Source organism: Diospyros lotus, chromosome 4 (genome assembly GCF_014633365.1).
Source record: "Diospyros lotus cultivar Yz01 chromosome 4, ASM1463336v1, whole genome shotgun sequence".
NCBI lineage: Eukaryota > Viridiplantae > Streptophyta > Magnoliopsida > Ericales > Ebenaceae > Diospyros > Diospyros lotus.
This window is the reverse complement of record NC_068341.1, coordinates 5288615-5301215: the sequence shown is the minus strand read 5'-3', so window position 1 is coordinate 5301215 and position 12601 is coordinate 5288615. Positions and strand designations below refer to the sequence as shown.

The 12601-nt window shown below is 37.3% G+C and overlaps 3 protein-coding genes across 3 annotated transcripts; 1 reads left to right on the top strand and 2 right to left on the bottom strand.

The window, feature by feature from the left end:
* Positions 1-830: 830 nt before the first annotated feature.
* On the top strand, positions 831-2222 carry LOC127800298 (uncharacterized). Its single transcript, XM_052334839.1, has 2 exons — positions 831-1164; positions 1690-2222. The coding sequence occupies exons 1-2, from the start codon at positions 1040-1042 to the stop codon at positions 1979-1981; spliced, it is 417 nt and encodes a 138-aa protein (XP_052190799.1). The 5' UTR covers positions 831-1039; the 3' UTR covers positions 1982-2222.
* A 164-nt stretch (positions 2223-2386) lies between these two features.
* On the bottom strand, positions 2387-2947 carry LOC127799183 (agamous-like MADS-box protein AGL14). The gene has a single exon (XM_052332958.1). The coding sequence runs from the start codon at positions 2945-2947 to the stop codon at positions 2387-2389; it is 561 nt and encodes a 186-aa protein (XP_052188918.1).
* A 2124-nt stretch (positions 2948-5071) lies between these two features.
* On the bottom strand, positions 5072-9383 carry LOC127800297 (tubby-like F-box protein 3). The gene is made up of 6 exons (XM_052334837.1): positions 8701-9383; positions 7784-7871; positions 7440-7569; positions 7151-7330; positions 6439-6921; positions 5072-5297 (listed from the first exon to the last, which is right to left on the bottom strand). The coding sequence occupies exons 1-5, from the start codon at positions 9034-9036 to the stop codon at positions 6450-6452; spliced, it is 1206 nt and encodes a 401-aa protein (XP_052190797.1). The 5' UTR covers positions 9037-9383; the 3' UTR covers positions 5072-5297; positions 6439-6449.
* Positions 9384-12601: the final 3218 nt, after the last annotated feature.

The window sequence follows — 12601 nt, the reverse complement described above, 5'->3', positions numbered from 1 at the left end:
GTAGTTGATAACTGCAATGCCTTCTTTACATGTGGCATTCACCTTTTGAGGACAACGTTGCCCTATTCGATTGACTATTAAGAAATTACGCTTTGACCGGAAAGGTCTGGCAGTTTTACCTAATTGTCAAATGGAAGAAGCCCCAAGAAAATTACATTATTATGGGCAAAGGGATTATTGACAATTAGAAAAACAAATCTGTGCTACAACCTATTTTAAGCTTTGAGGGTTCCGAATTACTTTGCTATATCACAAATCTTCTGTGCCAGTAAATGGAAGATAAAGATTCTGAAGGCTTGTCCTTGTTACAGCTCATACTTAAAAGGTTCCCCCATCTCTTTCTTTGTGTGTATGGAATAAGCTTATGTGCAAATAGCTCCCTTTTCTGCCCAAGTTACAGTGAAAAACTTGAGCTTCATTACGTTACAGCCTGCCTAATGATTATGCTGAGTTTACTAGCTAAACCTAAAAATGTTGAACAGATGGATGGTTATTTGACATTTGCTAATTGAATCTCTGCGCTAACTGGAAAATGGGCTGGTTCCAGGCCCATTCATCAAACTGGCATCCAGATAGAAACATATTTCTACCAGTCACTGCAACGTGTATGGCAAAAAAGAGATTGACTAGGTCCTCCTCTCTCTCTCTCTCTCTCTCTCTCTCGTTTGGATTCGTCTCTTTTCAGAAATGCATGTTGACATGTTGATCAAATTTATAGTCACATGGCTGTAGTAGGAAGAACAGGTTTCAAAGAAAGGTAGGTAGGTAGGTTGAAGAAAGCAGTTAAAGAAAGGGTCTGAAAGGCAGGTTAAAGCTTCAGAAGCTTGTAGAAATATGCTGTAGTACTCTTGTTATGTGAACGTGGCCAAGACTTAAAAGTGGACACCAACACATTCAAGAACCAGCCATACCCATTAGCTCTATATATTGCCAGTACCAAAACCAATCTGAATCTCACGGTATCTATCCGAGCTCTCCCTTTCTCTCCTACTATTTGCTTTTTTCTTGGGTGGCTGTGCCAAATTTTCTAAGAGGTTAAATGGGACCGCCGGGAGGTCCAGGTCCAGGTCCCGGTCCCGGTCCTCCAACTCCGGCTCCGGCTCCGTTTCCGGGAGGCTTCATTGGTGGCTTTTTTAACAGCTTGTGCGCTTCTTTATCTTCCTGGTTGGTAAAATCTCCTATGATCTTATTCTTTTGTAGATACTTCATGATAAGGTATTATCTCAATCTGTTACCAGTTCAAGAATTAGAGCGCGCCGCGCACACACATATATATATATAGAATAAAATTATTTACAGTCTGGACTATATTTTTATTTAATTCAGACTATAAAATATTTTAAATATCTCTTAATAAAGTGTATAAGAACAAAGAATTATTAAGAGTATTTCAAACATTTCATAGCTCCAATTGTAAAAAATAAATATAGTTTGGACTGAAAAATGTATATATATATATATATGTGAGCGTTTGTATGTGTGAAAATTCCCGGCATTATGAATTTTGTTTGTTTTTGTTGGGTTATGATTTGGAAAATATTGTTTTGCTGGTTTAGAAATCATTGTCCTACAAAAACAAAAAAATTGAACAAAAGCGAAACAAAAGGTGATTCTGAGAGGGAAACTTCGTGTCAAAGTCGTTTGTTATTTCGTGCACTGTGACATCCTTCCCATTTTGTCTGGTTGCAGCTTCTACCTGCTGTGCTGTTGCTGGTTGGTGCAAGATTGCTTTGGTGGGCCACCTGCCCCTGGCCCACCAGCACCCCCAGCTGCTCCTTTTGGGCCGCCTCCTGTAGGCCCACCAGGACCCCCAGTTGTTCCTCTTGGGCCGCCTCCTCTAGGCCCACCAGGACCCCCAGCTGCTCCTCTTGGCCCACCCGGTCCTCCTCTTGGGCCTCCAGGAAGCCCACCATGGCCTGCTGATCCATCTGGACCTGCTGGGCCGCCGGGAGGTCCAGGCCCCGGTCCCGGCCCTTTCTGATTCTCTAACAGAGTGCAAAGAAAATATTCAATGTGAGGATGTGTATCATCACGCGATCATGTGAATGTGGTATTTTTATTATTATGGCCTAATTGTATACTGCCATGTATTTATTTAGATAGTGAATACATAAAATTCAGCAATAATATCATATGTATTACTCCTCCTCCTGCTGCTGCTGCTGCTGCTGCAAGTTAATAATTTCTAATTCTATTGTCTTCTTTTGGTGGATATTATTACAGGAGAAACCATACGATTTGAATTCTTAATTCTTGAACTGAACTCATTGCTTCTTGAAATTAAAAAAAGAAAATCCAAATCCAATGCACAAACTCAAATCTACATGATTGAAGGAAGTTAATCTGCCGATTAAAAAAGGGGGGTAAAAAAAAAAATTAAAGGAAGTTAATCCACAGATTGCGATGAGCTACTTGGTATCATCTCGTTATAGTAATTACCGACGGCTTCACAGAACTTTTTCATACTTGCAATGGCTTCTTCAAAGTAGGAATCGAGCTTGTCAATGGAATCAACCTTAATTTGATCGAGTATCTCAACCAACCCCTCAATTCTCAACGGGATTTTCTCTCTTCCTCCGTCAGTCTCCTTCAGCAATTCTGCTCTCTGCGTGAAGACATCCAGAATGGCTCTCATCAGCTTCATAATTTTCTCCAGATTTTCTATCCTTGCCCTAGAAATTTCCTCCTCAGCCTCCTTGATTTTCTGGGCTTCCAAACGGTCGTCCAGCTTAGGTTCATCAATGCGACGTTGATACATGTCGATGACGGTCTTGACGTCGGCTGGATTTTCCGGCCAGGTGTCAATCTCGCCGGCGGGGCCGAAGCAGACCATGGACGCTTGGATCCCGCAGAGTGTGGAGAGCTCCATCGCCTTCTTCTTGATTCCGGCCATTCTTCGCTTGTAAGTCAACTTTCGAGCTTTGTTATTCTCGATTCGCTTCACCATTCTGTGTGTTCTAAGAAAATTCCTAACCAAGACAAAAAAAAAAAAAAAAAAAAAAAATCAAAATCAAAATCGAAAGAAAGTGTTACTTTAAGGTTTAAAGTGATCTAAAAATAAAGAAAAAAAATATTTAATTTTTCAAAACAGAGAACCAAAGTCCACAAAGATTCAAATTCTTAAGAACCGATCGAGAAATTCTAAAATTTAGATTGTAAGACTCCATTCTAAAAATTTTGGATATGTTATCAAAAAAAATAATTCTGGAAAAAAATTATTTTTTAATGGAAAATCCATTATTGGGTCAAGATCTGGATCGGATTAATATCCTCCCGCTAATGCGTCGGATAAACGGTCGCAGATCTCCTGTAATGGGTCGGATGACCCTGATCCTGATCCAGATCCTCCATGGATCTATAATGGATCGGGGCAATCCGATCCGAATCGGACCTAGTGGGTTGACCCATCTTCTTTCCCATAATCACTTGGGGTTTTTGCCTTGCGCCTGCGCCGCCGCCGGCCGCCTCCTCCTTCTTCACCCTTCATAGCCGGCAGCTCTGGCCGCCGGCTTGCTTCCATTAATGGCGGCCATGACATGGAAGCCCATAGGCTCTGGTCATGCCGGCCATCATCAAGATCTCGGCCATGGTGTCGTCGGCCACTGCTATGGCGAGAATCGACCCATGGCCGATAAGACGGCCACAGCGAACCCACAGCGATTTGGGAGACCAATCAATCGACAGGCACGACCGGTCAGTGACACAAAACATGACGGCCACCGTCGACGACGGCAGAGGCCCATGAGGCGGCTGATCTATCGGCTTCACCGACTACCGGAGGGAAGGCCTGGTTCGCCTACGCCTGGGTTAGGAACTCGGAGACCCAGTGTCCTGGTCAGTGAGCGTGGCCGTTCCATCAGCCCATCTATGGCCCTCAGACACCGCCGCTGGTGTCGCCGAACGGCGGCGTGGGTGATGAAGAAGGCGGCAAACAGCTGCGACCAAACATGGCCGCAAGCGATGCAATCGATCCTCCGACCGGCCGCGACGCACACGGCTGCCGGCGGTCGTGACAGAGACTCCCCTCCGGCCACGAAGTCCACTGGTAGCCGGCGGCAATCGCGACTGAATTTTCCGGCGATTCCGTTAATTTTCTATGTACAAATTAATATACGCAAATACAGAAAATTAAATAAATTTATAACCAAAAAAAATTACGAATTTTTAAAACTCTAATAGCATTTGTTAGTTATTATATATAAATAGTAAATATTACAAAACTAAATACCTGGTTAGTAAATTTCAAATCTTTGAAATTTATTATACCACAAAGTCTTCTTGAACTTTCAATTTAAGTGCACAACCACAAAACAAAAAATAAAATATATTATAATCGTAACTCAAACATCTACTCTTCTGATAAGAATACCCATAATATATGACATTCAATAATTTTTTTGTATCTCAAATCTTAGGTAAGTTCTTGTATTATAAAGGAGAAAACCTTAACTGATAATATTTAGGAAATCAAGATCAAATAGAATTCTAATTCTGTAATTATCTCACTTAGAGATAATTTTATTTAAAATTTAATTGATGATTATCAATTATGATTTTTATCTACAAAAATTTTACTGTAAGAGTACTTTTTTTTTTTTTTATGTAAATGAGAGATGAGAGATCCATTCCACAAAAATTAGAGTTTGTCTGGCATTGGATAGTCGAATACGATTTCTTCTTCGGATTTGATAAAGCAACAAAAAAATTGGGAAATTTATCATGGTTTTCCTTTTTATTTGTTTCTAGTTTTAGATTTACATAATATTTATAAATTAAAATACTACTAAATAACTCAAAACACAAGCACCCAGGTGAGACTTAAAAGTGGTCATATTTGTATTTCATATTTTTCTTTTATTCTCCAAACTTAAATCCGTCACCTTTTAATCATGTAACCAAAATTTTATTATCACCTCTAACCTAATTAAAGTCACCCTATTATCAATAATATGAAAAACTATCTAACAAAAAAAAACAAAATAAGTAAGAAGCCAAAGAAGACCCGATCGGCACCACGAAATAACACACACACATGATCATCTGGAGACTGGGAAGAAAGAATGAGAGCATATTCAAAAGCTGGGCGAGACTTTTCTTTCATGAAATAAATAGTCAAAGTCACATACAAACAGAGACAGATTTAAGCCCCCCCCCCCAAAAAAAAAAAACAAAGGCTATTAGTGCATAGAAATTAAATGAGCTATAGTTGTTGCATAGTTTCCAACATGCTTCATTCTGCAGCTTTGTTGTGCAGTTTGAGCAGTCATCAGGAGAAAAGGGAGCGTCAACAACTGGATCTATAAGTCCAAAAGAAAAAGTCAATTAAAAGACAAACGTTTAAACATCTCATGCATGCAACTACTTAACAGAAACACAAACTCAAGAGATTTAGACAGGCTTACAAAATACAAGAAAACCAAGAGAATTTGAACTACAGCGATTTACTGAGGGAATATGAAGAATTACAGGAATTTTAACATACAGCATCGTTAAAATAAATAAATAAATAAAACATTCAAATTTACATTGCTTTCAGTAACTAAGAAAGTTGAAGAATAAGGAACAGAGAGCAAAAGGTTGACAAGGAGAAGTCCTAAAAATTGTGTGAATTCTTAGTAATACTGTCATAAAGTGACGTGTACAAGGACCATAAGTCTGAGACCACCACCATGCCGCTCCGCCCCCCCCCCCCCCCCCCCCCCCCCAAAAAAAAAAAAAAGAAATAAAGAAAGAACAAGAATAGTTTGGGTCCCCATAATGATTCCAGCCTTTGCAGCTGCTGGAGAAAGCATTGGTAGTGTTAAAGAGGATGGGATGCTATGTATGGTAGCACCTGGGTCAACGAGATATTGCTCGTGGTCATAACCGTTGACAAAATTACGTTTTCAAAATAAACCCAAATGAATGGAGATTAGGTTATCCTTCGTTTAATGCTAACATTGAACAGAAAAGGCTTAGTCTGAAATAGTTTCACCATGAGCCTTGGCTCAGATAATTCAAGTTCCTCAACTAGACTCCCAAGAGTGTAAATTTTTCTCTACAGTACTTGAGCTAAGTTTCATGAATCTACCCTATCACGGGCATAATTTGGTTAAATTAAACGTATGGTATTCTTCATTATTACCTCAAGTTAAATGGTAACTTTGCTCATCTTCAAAAATAGTAGACAGAACCAATCTTACTCGTGTTTTACCCTCAATAGAAGATGAAATTATAACTAAAGACCGCCGGAGGATAACCGCGTTAATGGGCATTGCCTAAACTCCAAACCATTCCTTAGCTATGTAGAAGAAGCAATAACTTTGCAGCTAAAATCAGTTGATCAACCTATGACAAGTTACAATCAAACTGCATGCCAAATTGAACTGACAATGCTCAACGGATTCGAATTCAAATGTGCTTTGATTACAATATTATGCAGAACAATTGGACACGGACCTGTCAGTTTGTCATTCACAAGCAATCTTGGTGTCGAAGCTACTAAGACAAATTGCAAATGCCTGAAATGCAGAGAGTGGGTAGCGGTAATCCATGGTGAATATATCTTTCCCCACTTTCCCAAACTGGAGGATGACCTTCTCATGTTCTGGGGCCGCTTGTCCATTCTCTGCAGAAGCCACCAACTGAAAATTTTTCACAGAAGCAACTGTTACCCGTCCATGAAAGTTCAAGCACCAGCACTGGAGTTGCTCATGCCATCTGGGAGATTTGTTCTTCAAAACCAGAGCCCCATCTCTGTGGTCAGTTATAGATCCACAACCAATATTCTCTCTGCGGCTTGATTTTGACCGGAAAAATGGGAGCACTGGAAAAGAATCCATGTTGATAAGAGGGAACTCAGTCTGTGTGGGAGCCACGCCTCCATGTTCTATGGCAGAGGCAGGAATGGCATCCATAACACAATTCATTCTTCTAGGACCCCTGTTTAGTAAGAGCAAAAAACATAACACGTTATTCAGCAAGTGTTACACATTCATGAAAAGCAAGCCCATCACCACAAACAAAAATGAATAATAGACTCATCAATTTCTCTCTCCCCCTTATCTCTCTTCCATTCATAATGCTCTAATTTGTTACCAATACTTCGTACATGCTTAAAACAAAAGATTGTTTATTATCTTAATGTGGCAGATAAGTACACTTCTGCTACCTGGATCCCAACACATTCATCTGATATGTGATGTGAGCTACAGGGTAGTTGCCAGCAGGAATTCTTGGGGAAATTTGTCTTGAGACCACTAGTTTAGTTGAGCGACTCTTCATCATTTTGGCTCCAGCATGGGGTGGCAGACCATCATATATTACAAACTTGGTTCCCAGGAAGTTTGACCTTCACAATAAAAAGGAAAAAAAAAAAAAAAAAAAAGGAGGAAGTATCATTAAATCCACACCAAAAGGAGATAACCAGAAAATAAGACAGGTAGAACTTACAACCGCACCTTAATTTCCCCACATATGTGCTACTCCCCTTTGACATATCATCAATGTGCAGAGAGATATTGTAATCTGTGCAGGTGGGGCGCCTAAACTTCCGAGCAGCGAGAAGAAACTTCCCATCAGCAGCCAACGCTGCCAGAAAGATAGACCCAAATTAGAAAGGAAAAATATTTACAGCACATGTGGGAGCCACTACAAAGTAGTGCCTCTATCCTCCAACACCTTCGTCCAAGATTTAGAAATTAGGGAAAGAGATTTAGTAATTAAATCAAAATGTGCCTAGGACAACAAGCCAATTAAAACAATCATGACATTAGAAGAGCCAAGAGAGAGATAATATGCTCACCTTGAGTTAAGTTTAGGTAAAGATGATATGTATGTGTAGAACGACTCCGTCTTATGAAACACTGGAGAAGAGACTCTCTGGGACCGGGCTGGAAAAGTACCAACTTATTATGGGCATACAGGGGTGCAAGAGTAATGTGTTGATCATGAATATCATGACCACAAAGAGACAAAATGAATCACTTATACAAGAAACAAGATTTGCATCCCACCGCATCATTAATCTTCTAATTAGACATGTACAATTCATGGCATAACCATAACTGTTAACAGGAAATTATTGTATGAACATATCCTCAGCAGAGGGAGAAAGTGTCTGTGACATTTTTTGCTACACTATACAAGTTAAAGTGGCCTGTAAAAAAGCCAAAAAGCCACACTGGCCTTGTTAGAGATCATTTAGCAAGCTTCCCAAATAAATGAAATCAACATTGACATAGTGTAAACAAATTTTCTCAGCAGTAATTAGCAAAAAGAAAATTAGAATCCTCCCATTTCTTGCTATTTCCAAATCATAAAGACACAAAATTGTTTGCAGTTCGTCCCACATAACCCTAGAAAGGAAAGAAGCAGAAGAAGATTAAGAAGTTGTCCCCACGGGCACATTAATGGAATGAACTAGAGATCATCAAGAAAAAAAATTTAAATCCTTTTAGCAAAAACTTCTCATAATTGTGAGAAGACGCGTACCAAACTTGGACTCTCTTTCTAGTTTCTAGCAAAATGGAGAAGCGTTATATTTGGGTCTACTCAACAAAATCAGATTTACTCTATGGCCCTCCTAGCTGGCAATTTCTGCTCTCTCCTATCAAACTATCCATTCATCATCAAATCAACAACTAAAAAGTAAAGAACCCAAATTTCATTGACGATGCCAAATCAAAAACTAAAACCGACACTCAGTATTAAGAACCAAACCTGCTTGACCGAAATCGGAAAAGTCAGTTTCCCGGAGACCTCCGGCGTCCCGACGATCTCCTTCACGATCTCTCTCCAACTCCGGCAGACTCCGGCACAGGAAACCACGTTCCGCCGCGACGGCCAGCCTCCCTCCGACGCCTCCACCCTCGTCAAAACCTCCCTCAAAAGCTCCTGCGGCATGCTCGCCCAACAACAACTCTCCCTCAACCCATCCGTCTCCCCCTCCCCCTCCGGCGAGTCGTCCCGAACCACCCGCCCGGACACCGATTTCAATCCGTACCCTAACTTCACATCCGAACTTCTCCTAAAAACTCTGCCAGCCATTTCTGTCATCTAATCAACACTCCAATTCGCAGCAAATCATGCTTAATCGAAACTAAATCAAATCATTTTCTTTAAACTCGGATCTAAATCATAAATACACATCATTAACACGTACGCGCGCACGAAATTAGATCAAAGAAGGGGGTTGCTGATCTGCAGACTCTGCCGGATCGACGAGAAGAGAGTGAAAAGTGAGAAGCGTGAGAATCCAAGAGACGAATTTAACAAGAATCGGGAACTTTCTCGGGGGAAACTTTTGATTTGCGAGTGGATGAATATTCGGTTACAAATACAAGAGAAATGAGGGGAGTGCGCGTTTGATATTTATCGCGGGTCTCGTTGTCCGTTTCGGGTTTTCGGATTCAACCACTTTGGATGTATGTGTGCGTCTATATATATATATATATATATACAATTATTATTCGTAACACGTAACGATCAATCACATACCAGATAATATATATATATATATACGTACAAGTATCTATAACACGAAATGATCAACCGCGTATCACGTAATAAACGTACAAGTATTTGTAACACGTAGAGGTAAGAGTAACTGAAAATGTTTGAAAATACTATTATTGATTGCAAGTTGATTCACGCGACACAATTTGTTTAATATATTTTTATTATTATAAAATTGTTAACATTTTCAAATTTTATAAGCCCAAGATTTTAAAATAAACACAAATGTGTAAATTAGATCTTATTTAAACGAATCAAAGCATCACTAAATTGTTAATTAAATGAATCTCATCTTCACTTCAATTAATTTTGAAATTTAATTCCCATGTTTAAAATTTTAAGAATGTTCATTTTAATTTAAATTCTATGTAGATGATAAGATGCCACTAAAGTTTTTAGGACAAAAACATATTCATGCCTCTAAAATTTAAATTTTTTTGTATTTTCAAATGTACTCCTGAATTTAGTCCAAAAGCATATTTATGCTCATGCATATTTGGTTTTTTTATAAACTCTAAATTTTTTATGATTTCAAATGTGTTCCTAAATTGCACAAAATCACTCATTTAAATATTTGACTAGCAAAAGTACGCACACGCTAAGCTGGCAATTTTTTGACATTTCTTTAGCTCTCACTCTCTTTGATATCTCCTTTCTTTCCAATGTCTCTTTAAGTCTCCTCTCCTCCCCCCTTTTTCTCTCTATGATGGCATCTCCTTATTTAGTTCACTCTCATTCTCTTACGTTTCCTCAACTTCATCTTTATTTCTAGTTGAATCTCATTTTTTTAATAACATTTATTGCGTTACCTTCGATTGAGTTGACCCCATCTTTGATTTCCTCATACAATAAAATGATCATCGATTCAAGTACGTCAATGACATGTCTAACCCAATTGGGCTACATAGCTTAACCGAAAGAAATGTAGAAAAAGCCCCCAAGGGCATAGCCAAGTGGTAAAGGGGTAGGCTGAAAAGGTTCTCTGGAGGTTCTTAATGTGGGTTCGATTCTTGGGGGAAGCAGAATGCTTCCTTCTGGGAAAGGAGCTTAGGAGTGATATTAGTGGTGTTTAGGCCTACCACCCTGATCACTTGGGCACATCCCTTGATTTATCTTTTCAGTATAGCTCTAGGAGCGGGGTGACTGAGAACGCCAGTAATAGGACATAATCTAAAAAAAAAAATATAAAAGAAATCAGAGAGAAAAGATATGTAATCAAAAAAGATACAACCGAAAAGAAATAAGAAATTGTGGAAACATAAAAAAATTATCATATCAATGTCCGTGTAAATCACTTGTTGTCAAAATATTTAAATGAATGATTTTACAAAATTTATGGGTATATTTAGAATGAAAAAGTATATGGGCATAAAAATGTTTTTGACTTAACTTCAACGACAAATTTAAAATCATGAAAAATTTAAAATTCTACAAGAAAAAAAAATTTAAGAACATAAATATGCTTTTGCCCAATTTTTTTTATAAATTATATATAAAATTATTGCCAAAAATAATATGATAGATTGTGATTCTATTATTTCAATAAAAAATAGTAAAATAATTTTAATTATATAAATCATTATTGTATTTTTATCACAATTTTTTGTATACAAAACTTTCGAATAAGTAAAAAACAACTACAACTTTTAGTTGAACATAATCTTATTGATATTATAAAGAATAATGTCAAGCATTATTCTAATAATAATAATAATAATATTTAAATTTCAATAAATATATCTCATTTTCAAATAAAATATTTTATCTTTAATTTTATTAATTAATGTGAATTAATTGTTTAATTTTACAACATATACTCAAATTAAAATTCATTAACGACCAAATCATTTGGTCGCTATTTCATCACTTGTCTTGATTTCCTTTTTAATTTGCAAACCTCAATTTCCTCTTTCCTAACCCAAGTTATTAAATTAAACTGATTATAAGACTCAACCAACAAACATCATTAGACCAAACGAGTCATCCATCATTAGGTAGGAGCAATTTCATTTCATTATGATATTGGACCATCCCCACACGTGCGAAAAAGACGTCTCACAAGCCTTTTCGATATTGACATTTTATGTCAATTTGTATATTTATTTTTTAATTATATTTTTTTTTTTCTATTATCTTTCTTATGTAGCATCTCTTTCAATAAAGATACAACATATAATTAATTACATCGTTATCGACCATAATAAATCCTAACATTACTTTAAGGTGTAGGGCACATAATTCCCATTAAAATGCAAAGATAAGACACCAACTAAAAAGCACATTATTTTTCGTTGGGAATAAGTAATGGAATTGGAACAGTTTTCCTAAATCTTATCTTAGAGAGGACGCACCTTGTCAAACAACACCTAATCAATCATGAAGCTGCTTTGGTTTTACCAATTTCGTTTTTTATTTATTTTTTTATCTTTGTTACTTTAAAACAAGAGCTCAAAATAATGTTTGATTGTTTGTTGCTTATCTTTATTAGGCTTCAAAAACTTAAAAATAAAAATAAAAAATCAGTTTTTGCATTTTTATTTTCTTTGTCGAGATGCTGGGAATATCGTGGAAATTATAAAAAATTAAAATAAAATTGAAAATGAATTGTGTATATCTAAGAGCATTTTATTTTTAAATGAAAAAAAGGCACTGTTTGCCACACAAAACAAATAAAAGACTACCTTGAAGCTGTTGTCTTAATTTTCTCTCCTGTTTTCTATTTTCCAAGTTTCTCTCCCTCAGTGAGATCACTGAATGCTACCAAATGATCTTTTTGATCTCATTTCGACGTTTTCAAAAATATTTTCTTACATCAAAACATCGAGGAACAATTGAAAAAATATTTTTAATTTATTTCTCCAATTTCAAAAACGTCAAGCTGAGTATTATAATTTTCATGTCTTTGATGACTTGTTAATGTCCTGCCTAAGATTTTCTCTTTTACCTAAAAAAACCAAAAAAGAAAAAGCAAGACACACTAGGAATTAATGGTGCTTGTATTATTTCAACTTCAACATTAAGTCAATGGGTTCAACTTTACTAAGGGAACGCACGAAGCTACTTAAAAGGATGCAATTAATAGCTACCCTTGGCTGACTCTATCATT